Source organism: Dicentrarchus labrax, unplaced genomic scaffold (assembly GCF_905237075.1).
Source record: "Dicentrarchus labrax unplaced genomic scaffold, dlabrax2021, whole genome shotgun sequence".
Lineage (NCBI taxonomy): Eukaryota > Metazoa > Chordata > Actinopteri > Moronidae > Dicentrarchus > Dicentrarchus labrax.
The window spans coordinates 4,298,849-4,325,072 of record NW_026136709.1 but is presented as its reverse complement, the minus strand read 5'-3'; the positions used below and the strand labels follow the sequence as shown (position 1 = coordinate 4,325,072).

General features: G+C 38.8%; 1 protein-coding gene across 5 annotated transcripts in view; it reads left to right on the top strand.

Moving 5' to 3' along the window:
* The window catches only part of kcnh2b (potassium voltage-gated channel, subfamily H (eag-related), member 2b), a 236,421-nt gene that overhangs the window by 21,138 nt on the left and 189,059 nt on the right, over positions 1-26,224 (top strand). For all 5 annotated transcript variants that reach the window (XM_051411274.1, XM_051411273.1, XM_051411276.1 and 2 more), the window contains exon 2: positions 9,749-9,979. In XM_051411274.1, the coding sequence (XP_051267234.1) occupies positions 9,749-9,979 (231 nt within the window). The remainder of the gene's footprint in view (positions 1-9,748; positions 9,980-26,224) is intronic.

Sequence of the window (26,224 nt, the reverse complement as noted above, 5' to 3'; positions counted from 1 at the left end):
TTCAGTAAGAAAGACTGCACCAATAAGGAAATGGAATTACAATGGTTTATTGCATATAATGGATAAAGGTGAACCAAGGTAATAAACTGTAGGAGGTTTGAGGGATGAAGGGATGGGGGATGAGGGATAGAGGATGAGGGATGTATATATCATAATAAAATATAATATTTTGTTTTAGTATTATATATTCTGTCTGTCTTTAATCATATTCTGTTATTATTTTATAGTGTCTTAATTTGTTGATTCATTAACGTGTTTATTATTAAACAAATTGGATCTCCATACACAGGTAGATTTTCTTATACACATACTACTTATGACAGGCGGGAGTTAGATAACACCATAGACGCTTGCAGGTTACAGGTCAACACAAGTCAGAGAAGGCTAAATGTCTCTGCCCATGAGCTGACATGATAGAGCACCTTTGAGAGAAGCGTGCTTAAGACTAAATGGAAATACACTTTACTTGCTGTGAATAGCTGCCCACCATTACCCTTGTTTAATTTGAACACATTGCCCGCTGGTTCCAAATATTGCCATCTCATGAATTTTCCTCTCTGAATGCCTGCGGCGTAATAATACAGTACCTGACCCCCTCCCTGGTAGAATAATGTCAGCTTTCTCTCATGTCCAGCTGTGGCCTGAACACCCAGCAGCACAAACACTGAGATAACTGGTTTTCACACTATTACTGCATCTCTCCTCTTGCTGTTCTTGTCTGTCTTCCTTTTGACATCCATACTTGTCAATTTCACTCTTACGCTGTTCTTCCTCTAATGTCAGGTATCTTTATTTTTGGATCAGTGACACCCTTTCTGTGCTTGTTTTCCCTCTTTGGTGTTCCCTTTTATTCTCCTGACCTTCCTGTGGTTTTCTTTCGGTTGAGTTAAATTGCTGTCACTCAGCATGTACCATATGTCTGTATTAAGACTGTGTTACACATCCTCTTTATGTGTATGCGTCTGTCTGAAGAATGACTTCATTTATCTATACATGCATCATCCTTTAAGCTACCATGCACTGTAAAGTACTCTTTTAAAGGACTTGAACAGCTTGGGGGAAAAACATCTTTGTTCTTTGGGCCATTATCAATAACTAAAAACCACTTACTCAAAGGCTGGAAAATTAAATGTAAAACACACACTCATACACACACACATCTGTGCCTTTGTATTACCTAGTGCTCATTGCAGCCAGACAAACCCATCAAGTTTTATGAGCCCTCAGAGGGCTGCTGCTGCCGCTAATTCATGGAGGCGGACTATCAAGCGCATCCACACAACCGACCTCCACTGTTTCCATGAATATCTGAACAGGCCCTTCCACCAGTTTATGTCTCCCACAAGAACAGCCTGTTGAATCCAGGACGTGCAGCCTTGATAGATGATATGTCTGTTTTATGAAGGAAGCGGGCAGAGAACGTGATAATCGTGTGCTTAATGCAGGGAGAAATGGGCACAGACATTTTCACTGTGGAGCACTGCTTTGATGGATGTGCACTTTAGGTTGGAAAAATGGGAAAAGCCAGTTTTGATTCTTGTAGCGTGACTTTGATTGATGGGTGTTTATGGAGAGGGAGAGGAAGAAATGGGAAAATTCGGATCTTGCCGACAGGAGTTCCATGATGCCCTTTGAGAGCATAACTGTGGTTAAAGGTAGACCAGTTGACTTGTTCGATGTCATTTAGACATCACAGGCTTTTACTGTAATTACTTTATTGGAAGCAGTGTGGCAGAGAAACGAGGAAAGTCTGACTTTTGGAGGCATTAGTAGTTTTAAAGGAAAACTTGTACTGCTGTTGTAGTGGTGCCTGGAGAAGTGGGTATACTTAATTTATAGCCCAGCGTCCCGTCCAGAAAATAATTGCGGTGACATGTAAGACTTGCATGTTAGATAGGCTCACCCAAAAAATGGGCTAGTAGTATAAGTCATTTAGCTTCTGTAGCTTGACTTTAGGGAGTAAAGATCTTTATGAGATTAACATTAGTCACAGAAGAATCGATACTTGCCCAAAGATGGATGAGAGAGATACATGATTATGCATGCAAGTATTCCTTATTCCATACTCCATCCAATCATGAAAATTGGACAACTATGTAATGCCTTTGTTATCCTAGGACAGTGCAAAAGCTTGCAGAAGACTACTGAAGTACGCACATCAGAGGGAGTTTAGAATTGGGTATACCCAATACAATACAGAGGTATAAAGTAAATGCTGAAATGTTTAGAAAATGGGAGTGGCAACAACCAAAAAATGGGTCTGAAAGGCCAACAAACATGAGTAATTAGATGATAACACAGTTTAGCCATTATAGCTATTTGGAGATAAAATTCAAAGTGAGTGTGTTCATTATCTAACACTAATCCCTCATTACACAGGAAAGCTGTCAGTGTACAAAACTATGGTATATGGTGGATAATTAAAGGACCAGTGTGTACAGCGGGAAGCCTTGATAATTATTTTAGCATTAATCAGAATCAGAAATACTTTATTAACCTTTGTTTTTAACCTGTTCATATGACTGCCCCCTGTTTCTTAGCAATTACTTTAATAAAAACAATTGGTGAGTAGGATGTAATTATTTATTTATAAGTGATACAATCAATGGCCAGAGCTACAAAAACAAAACCCAAATTGCAATGTACTGCAATTTTTCATTAATAAAAGTCGATGTACTGAGGCTTTCATTGGTTAAAAGGGGAAAATAGAAATCTGTCCTCCCAACAAAATTAATAGTATCAGTCATTTCAGGAATTGCCCAGAATGACAAGTTCAAGAGAATTTCAAGAGAGCCCTCTAAGGAATTATGACTCTTTTCCATGGTGCACAAAGGAGGAAATAGTGTGAGCCACAAACTCTGCAGAGGAAGGAGGATGGATGGATGGATGGATGGATGGATGGATGGATGGATGGATGGATGGCTCAACAAGACGTTGCACTTTTGGAGACCACTCTTCACTTCCTGTTTCCTGTCAGTCAACATTGGCTTCTTTTAACTATGAACATGATCATTCCCAAACATTAACCAATAAGAAATTTTAACCCAAACCATGATATTTCCCGAACCCTGAGCTGAAAGGGGCATTCTGGAAGATGAGTACAAGTGATACACTGTGTTGTTTAAGCTGGTTCAGATTTTTGAGATGAATGACAAATACTAAAATGTGAATTTTACATGTGTACAAACTGATTTAGGCTTATATTTGAATGTGGGCCAGTCTGTAAGCACTGATCCTCACCAGTGAGTGTATTTTGTCTGCTCTCCTTGACTGCCATCTTGATTAAAAGCCTTTTATTTTTAAAGCAGCGAGGTACATGCTGTGTCTCTGTATTTTCAACACAGGGTCACACTGTGTTGTGTCTTGGTGCTTTTTCTCTTATTTCATTCCCTCCTCGTTCTCTCCTCTCCAAGTCTGAGTTTGATGCATCATCATCTGTTCTTTTAGAAAATGTGAATGTGCACATGCTGCTGATCAATACAATCAATACAGTAATAACCCACATATCCATGTTATGGCTCAACAACTGATACAGAAACAAATCTTTCAAATATCCATAAATCATTTAACTGCAACTTCCAAACTCATTCCAACATAATAATAACGGCTGAACAGTTCCTCCAAAACGTGGTGCACAGAGAGCTTGAGTCAGGAGTCTTAAATGTTATTGGCCATTGGTGATTTTGAAAAGAAATGAAGTGTGCAGAAATGTCTGAATATGGCAGACTATTGTCCCCGCAGTGGTTATAAAATGACTTATAAATCAGTGGTTCAGAGGGGGAATTGCTATGCATCACCTCTGTGAACTGCGTCAGAGACATAATTTACAGGAAATAATGACTGTCTAGCCTCTTCCTTGTTAAAGGATCATTTTTGTTCAGGGGGGCATTTCATAATCAAGTCTAATGAAGAATACTTAGCAGATAAAATTGCCTCAGTGTGTGGAGTTTGTTTTAATTTTCCTTCATTCATTCATTCATTCATTCATTCATTCATTCATTCATTCATCATAAGGGCAATGTGAGATGAAAATCTCCCATCAGTGGGTGGAGGAAGACCCAGGCTGTGAACATATTCTCTTACAAAACAAGGTTGACTCAAGTAACATACACCTGAAAGCACATTTATTTATGTGCATGGGAGCTGAAAGTTCAATCAGATTGACCTCTGTGCAAGGCGAAGAATGCGTGATCAATATATAGAAGGGTGACCATTTAAAGGAAAAACCAACACAAACCTCAAACCCTCTCCATTCTCCCATAGATGTTCAACTGATTCACGTAACCTCATTTTCATTAAACTATTCAATGACATCTTGTGTACTAAAGGAAAACGCATTTGTCATTTTCGCCACTCATTCATTCAGGTTTTTCCTTTAATTTGTCACCCGTCTGTACACACATCTCACTTCCTTCTTCATTGAAATGATTGAGGGGGAAATCTTGGTCTTACTGCACCTAAAGAAAGCAGCCTGTAATTCCAGAGAGGACATTTCTCACAAAGGCAATAATCAGGTCCACTGATTTGACAGAGGCAGAGGAATGAGGTTGGAAGGTTGAAAAAGGTTGGAAAATGGTGGAGTTTGTGTTCCATGGATTTCTCTTGGGAGGTAGCTATGGTTATACCTATACAGTTCAGTTCAAGGGAAGAGCTTAAACCAGCTACAGTATAATCAATATTTTTAAAACAGCAATGTATCAAATGACAATATGAAAACAATGAGAGAATGGGAAAGGTGTTGCTCGTAGTGAAGAAATGAGTCATCACCTGAATCTGCAGATCCCCTCTGATTTATTGTGAGTTTCAGTTCACTGTTTAGTAGTCCTACTCACAACTTTAGTGTTGTGGCTCATTCTCACTGCTCTCAGAGGTGTTTCTGGCTGCAGCAGGCAACTATTTGCTCTGAGAAGCGACTGCATACTACCTGCTCAGCACCAAACAGCAGACAGACACAGTTAGAGACTAGCTGGTACACTAAGAGGAGCAGCTAGTGTATTAACACTGGTAGAGACCAAAAACTCTAATGCTAACTAAGAGCTGATGTTGCTCTGTAACTGCTGGATATTTAAATAAGTAATTGTTTGCTTACTTGACTGCCATATCGATTTAAACTGTGTTCATTACTTGTTTTCACTGCCCCCAAGTGACCAAAAAATTTTATTGCAGGTGTAAGGCATGTAGTCGTGGCAGTTTTTGAACTTTGCAGTTTAGACCTTTGTTAATCTGCGACTAGCATTGCAAATATCAGCTTAGAAGAATATTAACAATTTATGTTTGGCATGCACACTACTTTCTGCCAACAATTCCACAATGCATTGCATGGTATTTTAGAGATGCGAATATTACAGTTGTGCTACACCTGTCAGAGAGGATATAGAATAATGATAATTTCCAAATGTCCAGAGTCTCAATTTTCTGCTGAATAAACTGCTGTCTCTTCAATATGGAGTAGTGAATGAGTGAATAAAGAAAATAAAGATTTTATGATTTTGAACACAGCCTTGCTGTAGTTGCTGTCTAGATTCATAGCCACCATGGAACATGTCATAAGTTAAAGTAACACAATTAAAATAAATTGAGATGAACTGCAAGTCTTTGATTAAACAAATCAAGCTTAATTGCATCAGTGTTCTCATTTTCAGACCAGTTTAGTCATTTTAGGGACACCTGCTTCTTCCCTTGGTGAGACATTCTGGACAATTCAAACGCTTTATATAATACAGTGACTAGCTTTTACCTTTCACCACCATTTTAGACCCAGTTTCCTAGGAGCTGGCTCTGTGTTTTAGTTTCATTGTGATCAAGGTCTGAAGTCTGACAAACTGAGCAAGAAGCAATTATAGGAACAAAATCTCACTGCAGCAATGTGGTGCTGTTCCCTTTTCACAGCCTGAAGTCCTTCAGGAAGATTTATCACCGGCGGCCTTTGTGAGGATCTCCCAACATGGAATGGAAATTACCAAAAATGTCAGGCTGTTTTTTGAGACCCAGGGTGCATTAAGGACCTACAAGGCATGTTCACTGCAATAATAATCTTGTGGCTGAATTAAAGTTATTTATGTCACCTCAAACAGCCTAATGGTCATGATTCACTTTTATCCAAGACTCTCACAAAAACACAAAAAACTCAACACCCTATATGCGATTTTCTACTAAAAAATAGATTTCTGTGTCTGAAAGAGGTTGTTCTCATTATAATGGACATGTCTTGTTTGAAATGTGGCCTTGTTAGTGGCTTTCAAATGTGTTTCTAGACCATCTAAGTGAGCGTTATCTTTGTTGAAAACTTCAGCAGACAGAGCTAGACAGAGTGCAACCTAAAGCAGAAATCCTGGATCTCCCTGACTGCCTAAAACTCTTACTTTTATGACCTATTCTTCTGCATGAAATATGGATAGAGTGGTGTTGCCACTTTGTTTTTTGAAGCTATATGAGCACTCTTGAATGCCTACTGGAGGACCATACATGATTAAGAGGACCATACATGGTTAAGATCTGCGTTATGATAACGGTAAGGGATATACAGTGAGCAGTGCTTTTCATGTGTAGCCTTGCCCAAAGCTTGCATTCAACTTACACTTGCAATCATATTCTTGCTGCACTGTTAATTAATTGCACCACAGAAGGTTTATGGTCCATGTCCGTAGTATCAGTCATTTCCATGCTTCCCATTAATTGTCTAAGTAAGCAGCCATGCAATGCATTTTGGTAGCGCTGCGGTGCATTTCAAGAGATGGGGCGTCAACGTATTGTCTTACTAATTACCTTGAAGGATAATTAGCAGGCCATTTGCATTTTATCTCCATTCTGAATTGTTCTCAACTGTAAACAGTTTCACCATTTTTTTTTTTTTTTAAATTTTTTTTTTTTTTTTTTTAATTTAAATTTAAAAAAAAAAAAAAAAGTTTTTTTTAAAGGGGGGGGAGAAAAATTTTTTTTTTTTTTTTTTTTTTTTTACAACAGTCTCCAGTGCATTTACTTGATGCAGGCTAATTGCTGAGAAATGTGGTCAGATTCTTCCTGTGCCATGCATCCCTGGACAGATCACTTCTCCGCCTTATCTTTCTCTGCAAATCTCCCTTTATTATCTTGCTTTTGTTTTACTCCACCCCTTCCTCCATTTATCTTGTTTTTCTCCCATTCTTCCTTCCTTCCCAAAGTCTTATCCAAATATCCCACCTCCATTTATTTATTCATCCTCATCCAGCCCTCCTGCTGTTTTTTGCTTCACTCACCCTTTTCTGATACCAGCCTTTCCTCCTACCCTCTAACCATACATATGTCAATTTATGATTGCAGTGTTCCTCACAGTGGGGCCCAGTGCTAAGTGAAAGTAACAGGAAACATTGGGGCTCTTCAGAAGCTTAAAGCTCTTTAGTGAAGGTCATTTATCAGCCTGTCAGACCATCACTCTGATGCAGCACAAACACAATCACTCGCCACAGAGACCACATTTAGACACACGAGTAGTACAGAATTGGTGTGCTGGTAAGGGAGTATGCACAAGTGTGTGTTTGTAAGTATGTGTGTTTGAGATTGTGTGTGTGTGTGTGTGTGTGTGTGTGTGTGTGTGTGTGTGTGTGTGTGTGTGTGTGTGTGTGTGATTGTGTGTGTGTTCTTCAACAGCAGCTCTCTGTGTGCATTCAGATCATCCAGTGACATTGAACAGAGGCCACAAAGCTAAATGGCTCCTTCTACAGTAAGTGGTTTAGAGAGAGACGCACATCAGAGCTTTGTGGGAGCTACCAAGGTTACAGCTGTAGTTTACACATACACACATATGCAAACCTATGGGCACACACACTTTAAAGTTGGCATTAATGTGAATTGCAGAAGAGAAGACATATTAAATTATAGCCTTGGTATTATGTAGCTCTATCCATAATAGACCACCAGTCACTTCATAAGCAAGCTATCAGTACAGTTTTGAATAACCTCTAGTTTTGGACTGATAAACTCAACAACGTAGTGTTTTTAGTAATTTTAATTTGAAAGTGGGACTCTTATTTTGAAGTTGACATTGCAGCTGGAGGCTAGCGAAGAAAAAGACAAGAAAGCGTCACAGTGCTAAAAATGTGTCTTCCGAACGACAAATACTGTATTGGATATTATTTATTGCGTGGCTGAAAAGGGGACAAGGTCTGTGAATGTTTCATTTCTTTTTGTAACTGAATAACTTTTCTTTGCATAGGTTCATTAGGGTTTGAAAATGAGCCTTTGTAAGATAGCAAAACTGCTATTTTAGCTACATAAGCAGGTGTTTTATCTCTCAAATTAGTGATTAGCATTCCTTGCTACCTGGCTCTAGAAGTCAGAAGAAATGCATATTAAAATGATGTAAACAGTGCCTTTGCATGCTTGAACTAATAATGTGAGAGTAAAGACGAAAACTCTCCACTAAAATTTAGCATAATATTTTTTCTCTCTCAAAACATACATACATAGTTTTTTTGAGCTTATTCTCATAAATGTGTCGACATTGTGACATGTCTAGCAGGAAAAGCACAGGTGTTGCTGTTAACTTTAATTAATGATGGCTTCATTACATTGCAATATCCCAGTTAGCTGACCCTGGTAAGCCTAACTGGAGAGCTGGCAGAATTAATATTATTGATTACACCTGTGATTTCCAAGTCAAAATGTTTTATTTTTTGCTCAAAATGCTTCTTATTTTGTAGGAATGCTTAAATCACAGCTTTCTCACTACTCTATTTTATTCTCATAAGTGAAATGGGCCTGCCCCCACCACTTTGTATGTAAATGGTCTTTCTCATCAAATTAGAACAGTTGAATTTATGGTGCGGCAACATGGTTTTCAGGATTTTGTTAACTGAGCTACAATACACTGCATATTATTCAGTGTTAAAGCTTACATATACACAGTTTATAGGGCACATGGATGTCATGATCTACATAATATGTTGATACATGGATCAGAATGACATGTACAGTGCCAACAGAAAGACATATTTTAGACAGCAGCCTTTTTAGTGCACACCCCACATATCTACATTTATCAACATTTGGATGCAGCGAGGGTACACAAATTAGATAAAACTGTCTTCTGCAAGGACTGGGGAAGTGTGTTTGTTACAGGGACATATTGATGGTTATAGATGCAAAATCAGCAGAAAATAAAAATGTTTTTGTCCCTTTGCAGTGTTTAGCATTTGAGAGGTATTAAGTCTTATGTAATTGGTGGAGCCTCCTGCCATGGTCCTGCTAGATTGCCATTGCCAATACTGTTGTTGCTGTGCACCTGTCTGTCTGTCTGTCTGTCTCTCTCTCTCTCTCACCCCAACTGGTCGAGACAGACGACCACCGACCTAGAGCCGAAGGATCTGTCCTAGGTTTCTGCCTTTTAACAGGCAGTTTTTCCTTGCCCTTGTCGCCAAGTGCTTGCTCATGGTGGTACTGTTGGGTCTCTGTAAATAATGTTATAAAGAGTTCGGTCTAGACCTGCTCTATTTGAAAAGTGTCCTGAGATAACTTCTGTTATGAATTGGTGCTATACAAATAAAATTGAATTGAATTGAATTGAATTGAATTGAATGTAATTCTATCCAGTTTGACTAAGGGTGAACTCTAATGATGCATTTCTCCTGAAAGACTCATTGAACTCTATTTAGACTTTCCATATTTTCTTCCATGCCTTCATTTGTTCCTCTGTCACCCACACTCCAGTACCATTTGAAAATGTTGCTGTCTTGGTGAACACTGGAGTCAACTTTTCTCATTCCATCCACAGGTCGTAAGTTCGTCATAGCCAATGCAAGAGTGGAGAACTGCGCCATCATCTTCTGCAACGATGGCTTCTGCCACTTGTGTGGTTACTCACGTGCTGAGATCATGCAGAAGCCATGCACGTGTAACTTCCTGTACGGACCCGACACCAAGCGACTGGCCATCGCCCAGATGGCACAAGCCCTGCTGGGGTCGGAGGAGAGGAAAGTGGAGATCAACCTTTACCGCAAAGATGGTAGGAAACAATTTTTTTGGTGAGAGTGATGTGAGATGTGTTTGTGTGGATGTAGGAGAGGTTGTGTGCAATGGCTGTACATGTTTTCGGAAGAAAAGTGTGTGTAGCTTTATCTAAAAGTTAGAGCTGACTGTGATGTAGTCAGAGACATGTGGTGATGGATTATACCAATAAGGAGGTCAGTGTGAGTATACTTTGTGTTTGGAAGTTTTGGTTGAGTTCTCCAAAAAATATAAAGAAGTCGAGAGAGTATATGTTGCTGTGTTTTTGGAAGGTACTATGAAAGTACTCGTGTGTATTTGGGTCTATGTGAAGGTGTTGTTGAATGGTTTTGTCACTATAAAATGTACTTGTTTCTCAGTTGGCCTCAGTAACAGTTTGTGTAGTGTGTGCAGAACATTTGGCACCTACCATGTTTATGTGTGAGCTGTTATGTGTGAGTGACCTGACTACTGTTTACTGATAAGTCCATGTTGTATTTTGTGTCTCTTGCAACTTTTTAGTGCCAGATTTCTTGTTGTGATGAGCATGGAAGTGCAGAGAATACAGTATGGTACATTTGGTCTGTTTCCAGATTTTATTAGCAGAAGACTAATCTATAACTGTGTTAGATTACAGCCTTTAAATCAGCATCTGCACAGTCATATAAAAGTCATGTTAAAGTTAAAAACATGACAGCAGTTTGGTAACATTTTCATGAATTAGCAGCATTTTTGATTGACCTTACCTGAATTGACTTTTTTACGACAAGACGTACTTATAAGGAAAGTAAATGGGGGAAGCCCTTGGAGAACTGTCTCCAGTGGCAAGAGTATATTTATGTGTGCACACATGCCAACTGGACCAGGTAACAGGACGCTGGTCATTGCAACGATAGAGTGCTTCCATGGTGATAAAGAGCTACCATGGTAATAAAGTCAGCAACTCCCTGGGCTACGGCCAAAGCATCTGCCGGACATTTTCCACCTGTAGACAGACACCAGTGAGAGAGAGAGAGACAGAGACAGAGAGAGAGACAGAGAGAGAGAGAGAGAGAGAGAGAGAGAGAGAGAGAGAGAGAGAGAGAGAGAGAGAGAGAGAGAGAGAGGCTTGAAACAAACTGAGGGGAAAAAGAGGGCAATATGACTAAGAGGGAGAAAAACAGCACAGCTCTGAAAAGTGAGGAAAAAGCAGTGGGTGAGAGGTGGGAGAAACAAAGAATGAGAGAGAGAGAGAAACAGTGACTGTCAGAAAGTGTGTTTCTCACGTAATCTGAAAGCGTTGTTGGTGGTGAGAGAAAGCAAGTAAAAGAGAGAGGGAGAACCAGAGAGGTGGCGCCAGCTGTCTCCTGATACTTTTGAGGAGTGCTTTGCCAATTCAGCCCTCCCCTATGCACTTTTCACTTTCCACTGTTTATATTGGAGATGTGGATGTGCACACACACACCAGCAATCTGCTATACAAAAGTGCCTTGTAAAAGCTACAACTCTGTATATAGAATTACAGAGGCGCTGTCATGTCTGTCCCACTGGCTATGTTAACGAGAGTCCACCATGCTAACAACACATAGTTAAAGGATTTGGAAGCATCATTTAATGCCTGGAAGAGTCCAGTGTGGACCGGTAGCTGTAAAACTGATGTTGGCATACACAGTGCAGTAGCTTGAATATGTCTTCCCATTCCAGACACAAGAGAAATTTCTATCATTCTATCACTTGAAATATTCTTAAGGCATTTCTAGCAGTTTGTAGTTTTAGGAGGGAAGTAATTCATATAATGACCATTGTCAAAGCAACAACTAATGAGATTAAATATCCATAAATTAGAGCTATTGGAGGAAATAAGAGGTCATTGAGGAGTAGATGAGTCTGACACAGCAAAGCAACAGTCCTCAACAGTCCTCCCCAAACAATATCACATGTTCATTTCTCATGCAAGGAAGAATCATAGATTATACCTCCTGGATATACTTCATGTAGCAGTTCAGCTCTGCCCAAAGTGTTTCTCTTTGACTTTGAACTTATCCATGAAGAGTAAACTAAGCAAGCTTGTTTTCCATCAATACAGTTTCAGACATACCCAACAGCTCTCCTGCAGCAGATGATGACTCTTTGAGAATCCCAATGGCAACAAACACTACTCTTTAGATTTCTGCCATCACTTTCTTCCTGTTGCTTCCCATGACAAAGACAGTCAAAGTTTGATTTACTTTCACTGTAGAAAGCTAATGGCATCATTCCTGTTGCTCATCTTTGAGCATCCGCTCTGTTCCTGGAATGTGTTTTGTGGGTTATGGCTGGGATTAGAATCAGTTGCTCTGGTGATCATACTGGGCAGCTTTAATGTAAGAATGTATTGATAAACCTGTGTGAACCTCTGAAAACATACCTCACAGGGTAAAATGTGTAACAGATGATGTTGATGACATGAAGCAAGTAATGTTGATTGGTAGTATTAGTGTTAGTATTTGTTTATACTGAGTTTTATGGTTAGTTTTCTTACAGTAATTGATTGTTAACTGTAATGGAGCTTGAAGCACCATTGTTGTTTTTGTTTACCGCAGTTAAATGTATTTTTCCTGATTTCCAGGTTAGAATTAGGGCTGCATGATTAATCTAATCACATTTTCAATCGCGATGTCACCCTGTGCAATTACATAACTGCAAAAGAATGCGATTTAATTAAATAAAAAGGTGTGACACTCATTATCATTATCCACGCCCCCAAAAGATATGACCAATCAGTCTCTGTTAAGAGAGTAGTGTGTATGCCGTGTATGGTCATGTAAGTAACAGGAGTGTAGACCGGGGGGTGCAGAGCGTGCAGAGAGGTGCACACAGGAGCTCACGTGGAAAATGGAAGATAGCAAGCAGGCTGAAAACACAACCTCTGTCATATGCCAATATTTTGGATTTTATTTTATTAAGTTGTTTTAAAAACAGTATTGTACAATTTTTGAGTTTTTATATATCTTATGTCATATCGAACTATCAAACAGAAGTAAGGCTGCTCAATTAATCGAAATTTGATCATGATTACGATTTTGGGGCCAAACGATCTCAAAACTAATACAATCGGAGGGAAACTATTTTTTTTTTCATTTTCTGTTGTGCAACGTTGTATAGAAAAAAGCTGAGCCCCTGAATTGGGACACAGCCACAGTCTGCGTATTTCGCGCGTGCTTATTTCCGTCCCTCCCCCGCAGCAAGAACTGCACATCATGCGCTCGGTATACTCGCCGTTCCCGACCTGTTGCGCGACAATGTGAAGTCACAGGAGTGCCGTAACTATTTATACTTGCGCCGGTGGTCGCGACACTAGTTGCAGTCTTCTCCTGTCACGTTGTTTTCGTTTGAACAGGTAAGTTTAAAAAAATAATCGTTTGAATAATCGTGATTTCAATTTTGACCCAAATAATCGTGATTATGATTTTTTACATAATCAAACAGCCCTAAACAGAAGGTGATAGAATATTCCAAATCCTGGTATTTTTCTCAACGTTGAGACAAGTAAAGTGATGAGTGTGTGTTAAGTAGAAGAATAATTACGTATGTTCTCTTAGTGCCTTCTAGTCTCACAAATTGACTCCAGACTGCGCACGAAAACCCTACATCTCTACCTGCTGGTAAGGAAGCAATGAGTGCTGAGAGGATTGAAGAGTGTTAAAAGCTGTTATCTACTGTGTCAATGGGCCTGAGCTCAGCTGACTATACATACGAGTATATAAACACACCAACACACACTCCCTTCTATAAATGGGGAGTTGTGTTTGTCATGTTGCCATGGAGTTTGTAGAGAGGCCCTCATCATGTTGTCACAGTAACCAAGGGACACTATTATGACTGGATGGAAAAATTTCTGTTTTGGCACTCCTCCTTCACTGGACATATCTCCTTTCTGTGTAGGACACTCTTTCTAGGTTCCTAAGTGTCCAGTGCATGTAACTAGGCATGTATTGTAACTTGTGAGAAAAAGTAAAGGATTCGGAGCTGTTATTGCAGATCGTGTCTTATCTTGATACCTTCTCGTGCCTACTTGTTTTATATTGGATATCAAAACTTTTCTGTCTTTGTGCTGACCCAAAACTTTCTGTCAGTAGTAAAATCTTTATTGATTTGTACTCAAAAGTAAATTAATAAAGATTACACCTAGGAAGGGTTTGTTATCTATGTGTGCGTGTGGGTATGACCCTGGTGACTCCTATCTCAGTCATAGTCACACACACTCAAGTTCACACAGACACAAGTCTTAGGTATACCCAGCAGGCCACCTTCAAGCCATCAGAGAGCCACTGATCGAACACTGTGGACACGCCTCATCCATAATGCACAAGGAGGAAACACAATGCCACCTCCTCTTGTCCCTCGCTCCTCCTTACTCTTTTGAAGGCACAGAACGAAAAGAAAGAATAGCATTTTCCTTTGATTTTGAAAAGCAATCCAAGCAAGGAGTGTGCAGGCATGTGTGTTTTACTTGGAATAGTGAGACTGTTTAGCCATGACCCACCCACGCATGCTTTCATACAGACAACACACACACATGCGTGAACACAATGCACACACACTCTATGTGCGCACACAGGCTTCATCTGAGCCCATTTATCTAGTGCCAAACTTAGGCATGAGCCTTCACAATGATGGATCTCCCTTCTTGCTCTCACGCTCAATTGTCCGACTCCGATTGCTCACCAGCTTAATCAATCATGCTGTCCAGGTAAACTGCAAAAGGAAACATACACACATACACTAAACATGTAGAGGTTTTGGTAAAGAATGGACTACTGCCCCAGTTGGGTATTGCCTATAAGGCTTTGAATCCCCTTGCTGGCTAAATGTCACAACTATGTTTTATGTTGGCTTTTGGTTTACAGGAACATATGATGGTGACAAGGGAGGGTTTAAAAGGAGAAACAAGAGCATTGGTGTCTTGTTGGACGGAGGAAAAAAAAATTGTAGATAGGGAAAGGCAGTGAATAAACAGTTTTAAGTGTATAGATAGTTCCCTTTTTTCTCTCTTACACTTGCACACTACAACCTTCTGTCTGTCTCTGAATCTCAGTCATTCTCTCTCAAACCCTCTCTCATCTCTTGTTTCTCATTTTGCTCTTCTCATTCTGTTTTCTTGTGTCTCGCTGTAGGTCTCTCTCCCTTCTTTCTTTTTGGCTCTAGTTTCTAAGCCGCACTATCTCCAGCTTCCCTCTATCCTGTTTCATTGACACTTAGTGTCTTTAACTTTCTCACGACCTTTGTCTGTCTCTCTCTGCCCATCCACCAGGGAAGAGAGAACATTGTTTGCCATCGGCCTGTAACGATGTGGCAGAGTGGGTTCTGATACAGGTTGTCTGTATCAAGGAGCTTTGAAGACAGCCATCATGAGCTAGATCAATTCAAGGCTGTTACTGTTGTCAGTGTTAAGCTGCTGGAGCAAGTCTGAATCCTATTTCAAGAGATGGCTGTTTGACAGTTCCTTTCTGTTAAGACAGGTGACAGAAATCCTTTGAATACAGAAGATTGCATGTGTTATCTGTTCACGATAATGTAATCTTGTCAAACTGTGCTCCTTGACTCCACAGAGAGTAAATATCAATTTTTGTTAGCACCACAAAGCTGAGTGAAATGACAGGAATGAATACATAAACGGAGTCACTCCTATTACCCAGTCTTGTCATAGTGCTTGTAACCTTAGCAGCATTTATTACAGAGATGGTGACCAACTTCATGTACTCATTTATTTTTGTCAATGTTTTGTAATTTCTTTTGACACCCCTTTGATTAGATTTGATTCCATTCAATTTATTTATAATTTAAGTACACACTTTTTTTCCTTGCCAAAAATCTGTATTTCTTCTCTCAAACCAAAGTATCTTTTACTTCTGCCTTTTTAAAATGTTTTCAATATCTAATATTTAGACAGAGGTCAGGAGGAAGGACAGACAGATGGAGCCTGAAATGCCACATGAAAGATGTGTTAAAGTTAACTGTCCAGTGGTCAGTACAACATGCCTGAACCCTTACACATCCATGAGCTGTTATGCCTTTTCAGTCTGGGGAGCCTGGTGCACCTTGCACACCCCTTCTTATTTCCCATGTTTACCTGCCATCTTTTATAGAAGCTCTGAATGCCCAGCGCTCCTCTTATTGGACCATGCGCTAGAAAACAGTCTATGTTGTTGTTTTATTATTTTACAAGAGGCCACTTAAATGTGATGATCAACTGATAATCTCAACTTCATTTGGAGGACATAAAGATTAGATCACTGTGACATTAGCTTCAGTCATTGCTTACCTGGGAATCCCCAGCTACTGCATCAGAGCTTCCTCCCATCAACAAGGATTGGTTCGAATTTGTCAGAATTACAATGCAAGATAATATAAAGGAATTGGCCAAATCTATACATTAACCTATATGAAATATAATTTTATAAAATGTCTATAGCCTTCAACAAAAAGTGTTTCCTTTTTTGTGTTCCACATTTCTTATGATGCTCTTTGTACTTCTTTATTGTTGTATAATGAGTCAGACTAATTTTCTCTATCTAAGGTCAGGAGGCAGCTGTGTCAACAATGCTCTTTATCTCAACAGCATAAAAAGCTGCCGTCTCACTCTTATGGGTAGCACTCAAGTTGGCACCTTTATACATAACATTTCCTCAACAGCTATCCTGGCACTGGACTGGTTATATTTGAACATACAATTAGGGGTGTACGATAATTATCGGGCCGATAGTTAACAGGAAATTATTACGTCACTCTGATAAGTCCGATATCATGAAGAATAGCCCCGATAACATATATAATTTTGTCAGCACGGCAGTGCCCAGCTCTCACTATGAGACCTGAATGGCCTGAAGTGAATGCTGCGTTCAAGTGACGTTGGCATAATCAGAATATCCACAGTATTTTTTCACGTTACACATAAACAATAGAAACATGAACTTAAAAGGCCAAAAGAACGACTAGCAAACTTGGGAACAGGGAATTACACTTTTTTAGTTTGTTTACACAGACAAGTCTAACTTGTGTCAGTGCATTATGCACATTTTATTTATTGTTATTGAGGAATGCACTTTTTCAGATTGTGTTTACATAGAAATGTTTGAATCTAACTTGTGTCAGTGCATCAGTTTCCTATATATATTTATTTTTTTTAACTTCTGGAATACACTTTTTCAGTTTGTAATCCCGATGCATGTATTTGCATCAGTTCAAGGGGCCTTTATTTTTTTTGAGAGGCTTGCCAATAGTTTTTCATTGGAAAAAATAAATATCTCCATTTAAAGAGTCAAAAGTGTTTTTGGGTTTGTTCATAGTATTAATGTCATGATCTTAGGTCATGATCATATATATATGTATTAGGGATGGAGAGATTCACCGATTGGAATCGGTGGTCCGAGACAGACACTTGCGATGCGAGTGCACCGGTAGCTTCAGTGTGCATTAGAGGTGGGCGATATATATCGTTTGCGATAATATCGTCATTGTTGTTTTGACGATGTGCAAATTTCCATTATCAAGTATTTAAATTACTTTGACAAAAACAATGAAACGCCCGCGGAAACTCCTCACATCCATTAATACACGGTGCAGCATCTTTTTGCGTGGCGCCACAGACGCAGTTAGTTAGTACACAGAAAAAATGGAGGGAAGCAACACAACAGGTGAAGAGGAGATATTAAGCGTACCTTGGAAGACACACAATAGTGCAGGAGTAGTGTGGACTTTGCACTTTGAAAAGAAAGACCTCTAGTTGATTTACCTCAGTGTGAGTGATGTTTACAGTTGCTGTGGCTGTCAGTCAATAGTTTAATTTTTTACACTTATATTTGTAAGCAGTTGCAATTGTTTATTTTTGTTGAACTGTTATATTGTTGTATAAATCTCAATGATTTCTGCTCTCACTGCTCAGCTGGCCAACTAGAAGAGTGTCAGCTCAAGCACATCAGTCTGGCAGGCAGTAGTATGGGCATTGCACTATGATGAAGTTATTTGCACAATGCACATTGTTGATGTTGGGAAGTTTTATAAGTGTTTTGTAAAACATTGTGAAATTACAGACAGAGAACACTATTAGTAAAAGGACCTGAGAAAAGGACTGTTTGCTTTTTGTTTTTTTATTAAGAGGCCAAAAAGAAATTGCCCGAATACAATACATTTAGTATTGTATAAGTAGAGAATGAGATTAAAAACACATGTAATGAAACAAATATTTTTTGTTTATGATTTAGTGTTTATTAGGAATAAAACAATCCTCTGTCTGTACCATATTGAATTGCATCTTCTTTTTAAGTTGGATTTATTGGTTTGCTTTATAGAAAACAATCAAGTATCAAATACATTAGAAACCAGATGTGGGCTTGTAAATTCTTTGTATTGTGTTGAATCGTTCTGAATTGCATCATGAATCGTATCAAACCGAATCACATTGTATAAAGTCAAAGCGTTGTCAAATCATTAATGAATCGCATCGCATTGTGAACAGAGGTGAATCGTATCGCATCGTTCAAATCCCTAATATGTATATGTGTGTGAGTTATCGGTATCGGTATCGGCCTTTAGGAGCTAAACTTATCGTTATCGGTTTAAAAACAAAGTTATCGTGCATCCCTACATACAATAAATCACTAATGCACATTAATATAATTCTAGAATATAGGGGATTTGGGAATGACAGGAAAACTGTTGGCTTTAATCATAGGTTTTACTCTTACACTACTTTCTTTTTTTTCTGCCATGAAATATCCCTTCATGGCCTGTATTAAATTCTGTACCATCTGGTTACGGGTGACCTATTGCACAAGCAAAGCCTTAAAACACAACTGACTAGCAGTTCTCTGCCATAAAACTTCAAAATTCTGAGGAAAACTTTTGGAAATCACAGTTGCAGGCATAAGCATTGGTTTTTCCAGCTTGTTTGACTGCATGTGTCTATCAGACAATGTGAGTGTCCTAACAGCGTTGTGCTGTGATAATGCCGTGAGCAGGCTGTCCTGTGTGACTGGGGGGACTCTTGATTGCTTAGCAGCGGTAGCTAAGCAAAGCACTTAGAGACCTGCAGCCTCTCTGGAGAGGTTTGCACTCTACACCGTTGACTGCCGTGGATGATCCCACCTCCAGCAAAGAGCACATAACGCACACAAACACACACACTCAAATGGGACTAATGCTGTCGCCCACACAACAACAAGTTGCATTAGGTTTTTGAACTGAAGAGAGAGGCGTCCATTTTCAAAACAGAGATGGAGAGCTTTTTGTTTGTTTCAGCACAAATGAACAAGCTAATGACATGAACTTGGACTTTTGTATGTGGTTTAAGAGGATAGAGGACAGGGGAAATGGGAAGAAGAGAAAGACAGAGAGAGAGAAGGTTAAGGTGACAAATAGGAAGCTGGATTCAGACAAGAGCATCACCAGTAGTATACAATATGCACCTTAACGCACCATGTAATATAAAACCTTCACTACAAGTTTGCTGGGACTGGGACGCATGTGTTAAGTAACACTCTTAATTAGCTCACAAAGCACCAAATTGAGGAGCATCAAGTTACACATCAAATTACACATCGCTCCAGTTCTGCTCTTTCATTGTAACTCTTGAAGTCTGTGTACACAGTTCACAGTGTGGGTATGTGTTTATCTTAGTGTGCATTTCCCTCCTATTTTTTTGATGATTCCCAAATAATGAATCATGACACGTTGAAGTGTTATAGCGCTGCATTGTGTGTCCGCCTCATTAGTCACCCAATGTGCTGTACTAGGCTGCTCTGCATGCTCGCAGAACCCCTCAAACACACTCATACACACAGCAAAGAGCCAAAGACTCAGAACCATCGCACCAAATCAATGTGGGCATCTTCAATAACACATGCTCTAGATAATGTGAATGTAATGTGTGTGTGCATGGTTCTCAGAGTCAAATAATACTTAATATCAATGCCAAGTACAAAGCTGTGACCCTATTCAGTTGAGGATGAGGAACCAAATTTAATTGAATTTAAGCAGTCAATTTAGTTGAGCTCTGGCAAGTGTCTTATTTAAATATACTGGTAATCTTGTTAGGAGGGGAATCGGTAGATAAAAATCAGATCTGACTCAGTTTGGAGTCCCAGGTTATAAATTCAGGTCACCAGTCTGGACCTATATGTAGGCCTATCCCAAGCCCTTCTAGACACCACGGAGTGAATTGGTTTTGGTGTGCCATAATCTACAAGTCACTAATCACAGCAATGACTTCCTAATCACTGTGTTTTCATAATTAGTTTTCACTCCAGTCTGACTCAAACTGGAACTGTGATGTGAGAAATACGGCCAAGCTGACCTGATTGTGTGGTAAATGTCAAGCTCTAATATATGCTAAGTGAACCATAGTCGGTTTCACTCTGTGCTTGTTGCATCTTGCTAAACAGTGTGCCTAACACATCATATTTTGTGTTCTTTGTGCATGGGGCCCTTACTTGTATAGATTGTGTAGAAGCACGTTGAATTTCAAGTTCAACCATTTGTTTCCCACTTGGTCCCTAGAAAGCATTTGCTCTGCTTTTCAGTCTAATAATGATGATGCTTACATGTGAAAAGGGACACTGCTACACTTGACACTATGGATGCATAAAAAGGCTACTGTATATAAACTATATACGTATGAATATACTTTTCTCACCCAGCACAACTTAGATTACTTATACATACTTTTTTTTTTAAATCTCCAGTAGAACTGGCAATATTCTCACACACATACACAGACACACATATGCACCTTTAAAGTGTGGAGGATATTTTTACTGTAATGGGAGGCTGTCATTACTGAATGAATACAGGGAAGCCATTGTACTTATGTACTATGAATGAGGATCAGCTTGAACAAGCCTCAGAAGTGTCTGTGTGCGTAATTTGTTTTCTAAGAATGATTATCTAGAATATGTGGACAGGTTTGGTCCATTACCCCAGAGCCTTAACCTCCCTCTCCTCCTGTCTCTGAGTTACGCCCTCACTCTCTCTGGGTTCTCTGCAAACCTACATCAGCATGCAAAGGGCCTCTGACTCTCCTGTTCTGAATGTGCAACTGTTGATGACTCGCAAACAGAAAGAAGTCACTTTGAATTTTTTTCTATTTGCGTCAATTCATAACAAAACGTCACATACAGAGTACATGGTATGTAGATTGATGCACTTAATGCAGAGCTACTGTATGTTCAAAATGAATGAAAAGCAATATGTTCTTATGCATGTTTTTCTCCCACTGCACCGAACATGCACCAAACTGTGACTTCTAGCCAGTGTATGGACCAAACCACTAGTTTGTGCTGTAGTTCAGTTTACCCAACCAAATATTTGAATATTCAATATCTTGATCACATATTGATCATACTTACTCTTGATAACGTTTTGAATTTGTTGGCATCATTCTTTGTAGGTTATATATAAAGGTCAAGTCTGGAAGTTTTTTTTTAACCTTGACATTCTGATTATATTTTGTTATATAATTGAAAATGATAAACACTAAGCTGTTTGTGTGGTAACTAATTGTAAAATACATTTTAGCCCTGTTTTCTTATTGTATTACATTATTGATTAATGAAACCGTTAAACATGATCAGTAATAATTATTAACACTATTGATCTACATTTTTAAAATTATAACATCTGAAACAATATTCGACAATACAAAAACTATGAAGTTGTATGATTCTGTTAAAGGTCTGTTATGGCCAGCTGGGTTTTGATCAGAGATTTTCTGTTTTATAGTTGAATTTTTCCATCTCAAGTTAAATCACACATTTTTGAAACTCTTGAAAACCTCTGTACTGTATGCCTTGGTCTGTCTTTTCCTCTGTGTGTTTTTTTTTCATACATTTATACATGTAGGGTATGTCTGTGTCTCATATAATTGCAAAGCCTCATCTTGATGGCATGTTGATTTTCCAAGAAGGGAGAACTAATAGACGTGTGAGCCCTCTTCACTACTCGAATGTTATAGGGTTGAATGTGGCGCAATCTTCTAACATGGTAACCAGTTCTTCTTAACATCTATCTACTAAAAACATCTCCTGTCATACCATTGTGTTCTCATTGTTATTTCACTGTATACACAGTGCAGTATATCTACCTTTCTCTCTTTATGCCTTTATGTATCTTCCATCTCTTTCTCTCGCTCATCTCCTTCTTCTACTGTCTTTCTGTCCAAGTTTGGCCTAGACATTTCCAGGATGCTGCTGTATATGCAGCTGTGACAGAGAAGTATCAGTATGGAGGTTCAAAGCAGCTCTTCTTGCACTTTTATTATTCTGAGTTCGTTTCTTGCCACACCAGGCTAATCTGAATATTTATGCCTACAGTATGTAAATGTTCCCTCTGTCTCTCCCTCTCTAAGTTTTGTGTGTGTGTGTGTGTGTGTGTGTGTGTGTGTGTGTGTGTGTGTGTGTGAGAGAGAGAAAGAAAGAAAGAGAGTGAGAGCAAGGCTGTTGGGCTGTTGTGGAAAGTGTCTATATGTATGTGGAAACCTCAATTGTAACATGAATAGGGCTATCCTGTCCACTTGAATGCCTCATTGTAACCCCTCTCTCTCTCTCTCTCTCTCTCTCTCTCTCTCTCTCTCTCTCTCTCTCTCTCTCTCTCTCTCACAAATACACACAAAATGCACCGGATTTGGAAAGTTCTGTTCTGAAAAAGATTTTTTCTGTTTTTCTCAGCTTCAGAATAAAACATTTTGGTTATAATACAGTTTATAATGTGTCCCCTGAAAATGTAACCACAGTAACTATATTTACAGATTTTCCAATAGACGCTACATCGGCTTTTTTTTATATCTCAAGCTGACACATTTATTTCAAATGAAATGCTATGCTATGCTAAGATCATATTTGTACTCTCAGTTTTACCGTTAGATATGTATTGATTGTTTCGTCCAATAATTGAGCCTGGTCGAGTCCACATAGATAACCCAAACCTTAACTTAAACCTCAATAGATGCTCTAATCCAATCTCATTATTCCCCAAAACAGACCCAAGACCTAAATAATAATAATAAATAATAAAGTTGTGACAACATGTTTTGGTTGCTGATGAACATACTAATTCATGATAATACAAGGCCCTATTGATTGGGATTTGAACCATTTGTTTTATCCCTTTTATAGCAGCCAGCTGTGATACTGCACTGTCACTTGATATTTATGAGAAATGTACACCACACTCTCCATTCAGCATGCAATAGAGTAAAAATATTTTTTTTCTGTGCAGAATATTTTATCAGTCTTCCAACCTCAAACTTTTTTTTTGTTTGAGTTATTCAATTTTACACTTAAAACACTTAATTGCCTTTTATTGATATCTTTTTATACTTGTGTTAGATATGGTAAAAAAAAAAAAAAGCCATTATTTTGACAAATATCGCGATTAGTAGGAACGACCATTTTGCATCACAATTTTAATTTTCACTGAAAAAAGTGGTTAAAATCATGATGATATGATATTTGTTGGGGTCTGGACCAAACAAATGCATTTTCTTACATCTGGAGAACAAGATCTTTTTAGGCCAGGGCATCTCTGCAACACTATACTACCTCATCCATGTTGTTTTATCACACATAAAAAAAAAAGCCATTTTAATAATATTTCGTTTTGTGTATGCTTCTATTATTCTTTATTACTGCTACTGACCCATTTGTTACTCTCATCTAAAAAAGCCATAAATTGATATTACAATAAGTCAAATAATTGTACATATTCAACATAGCAATACAGAAATACATTACAGTAGATGTGCTACAGGTGGCTTGCAGTGCAAGTAAACTACAAAAGCTTGATTAAAAACATAAAATAATATTTTGTGATGTTACACATCAAATCATTCACTGATTCTCCCTTGTTGTTGTCACAGACCAGAAAGCAGCCAGACCCCATCAATGACAGACAGGGTGATAGATGGATGTTGTGATACTGAGTTAATGTTTGCAGTGAGGCTGCCTCCTTCCCTTAAGGAGGTCTTGTTAACCTACGTAGCACTTGTCCATCTTGCTTGCTGGTCCATATCTGTGCCACAGTGGAAGCCTGTTCTACAACCTCTAACTATAAGTATGTAGCTCACTGTACATGCGGTGTTGACAAATATCTTATATAACCTATATATTCTTTTATTGCTATGTTCTATGCTATGTTTCCTGTCATCTTTGCTTTTTATGTGAGGCACTTTTGATATATGCTATATTAAGAAACATATTTTTATTACCTCAGTACTTAGATACTCTGTGTCTTGATATCCGATTAAAACTACAACAGTACAATAACCAAATGTGGTTAGTTATAGTTTCTGTTATTATCATTTTTGGAAATTATTTTTGTGTCTGTGGCAAGTGTCAAACAAAGATCAAGTGGCACAACTATCATAGCCTGTTTCTCCTACAATGCTTTAGGCTTTGCTTTAGCAGGTGTTCCGTAAAATCTGAGGAGACTAATGTGTCCTGCCATGGTGCCAGCTGGAGTCCTCTAACACAGCCCTCAGATAGACTGAGCTGTGTTAGAGACAGTAATAGGGTGAATAGGTAGAGCGGGTCCATTCTCATAGCTTTATTACTTCATTTGCCTGCGTGGCACCACTCCATCACGGTCTGTCACTCAACCCCTGCCATGGACTGAGCTGTGAGCCCTAATATCTGTCAGATGTGTTTCATTCTCCTCCATGGTGCAAATGCTCAAATGGCCTTGCTTTCTCAGTTGCTATTGCACCTTCATGCTGCTGACCGCCTGGAGGAAGTGGAATTGGGGAAGAATAGGAATATGCAATATGTCATATTGAACAAAAGAGGCAATTTAGAATGGGATATATATAAATGATAAAGTATAAGTTGTGTGTCCTTTTCAGGTGTGTATTGTTTCTGTTTGTTTGTGCAGATAGACAGGTGTGTTTGCGTGTAGCATATTTAGGCGTATATGAAGCTATATGGAAACTATTAAATGTTTATCAGAGTCTTTCACCACAGAACTGTTGCAAAGATATTTCACAGAAAAATCCTGTCTGTGTGGACATAGTTACTCTTTGGTGTGTGTGTATGTGTGTGGCTAAACAACTGCACGTATTGCAATTTTGACTGAATGCCTAGGGTTGGTGGCCAGTTGGAGAATATTAATATATTGCCTGTTAGCCCAACAACCAGTAATTGCCAATATATTTGAACATGTGTGTGTGTGTTCTATGCATGGTTATTGTAGCCAGTAACATGTTGTTTTAGATTGGTATTTAATTAATTAGTGAAACAGAAAAATGCATTCGTTTATGCTGTAGATTTCAGAACATGACTGGTCATTCATCTGCATTATTATAGAATAAAACATATAACGCTAACCAGTAACAGGTTTAGATTAGATTTTCTGTCAGGAATGGGAAAGAAGTGTTAACATAGAAAAGACGATGGTGACTGAAGACATTTAGGCAAATGTTTACATGACACATGACAGTTGTGGTACAGGGCTGGAAACAATTTTTTTCACCTTTCCAAAACTCACAAACTCACTTTCATTTATTGGCCTTGTGAGCACAGAAAAAATATTAGTCTAATCAGTTGTGACCCCCTTGAGTGTGTGTGTGGCTGTCTGGCTAACAAACCACTAGCTGATGTAAAGCAGAGGCCTGATTCATAAGCAAAGGATTTCCCCTCTGTGTCTGTGTATTTCTCTCTCTGTCTCATTGTTACATTCACAGTTTCACAAATATATATATATATATATACTTGTCTGAGTGTATGCAGACCTGCTTTGATCATACTAAGCTGTGTTGCATCCCTCTGAAACAGTTGAAAAATGAAAGCAGTGCTAGCTTCACAAATGTTTTTATTCATGTAACTGAAAACAATATTTTTAGTCCCAAATAGGCTGAGTGACCTTTCACTACAAGGACTGCATGCTGAATATGTCAGCTTTGTACTTTTTCAGACTGTAAAAGGAAAGTTGGGGGAGATCATTTTAGTGCTGGTTTCATTTTGGATCTCTTTTGTGTTTGGTGTACCAAAAATGTCCTTCTTGTGAACAAACATTGCATTTCTACAAAGGTCAAAAGTAGCATATGACCTTTTGTATCCTGTAATTGCACATAAATTCAGACAAACGCAATGTTGTTTAGTGTTGCATACAGTACATTAGTATTGTGGGCCTGGCTTGTTTGCTGGCATATTGGTTTTATTTAAATTAGAATTACTGCAGACCCTAATTCCCAAGTGGCACAGCCCAAGGACATAGTCTGAAACATTAGCACTGCACTGTCACTCTTTCTTTTGGTCCA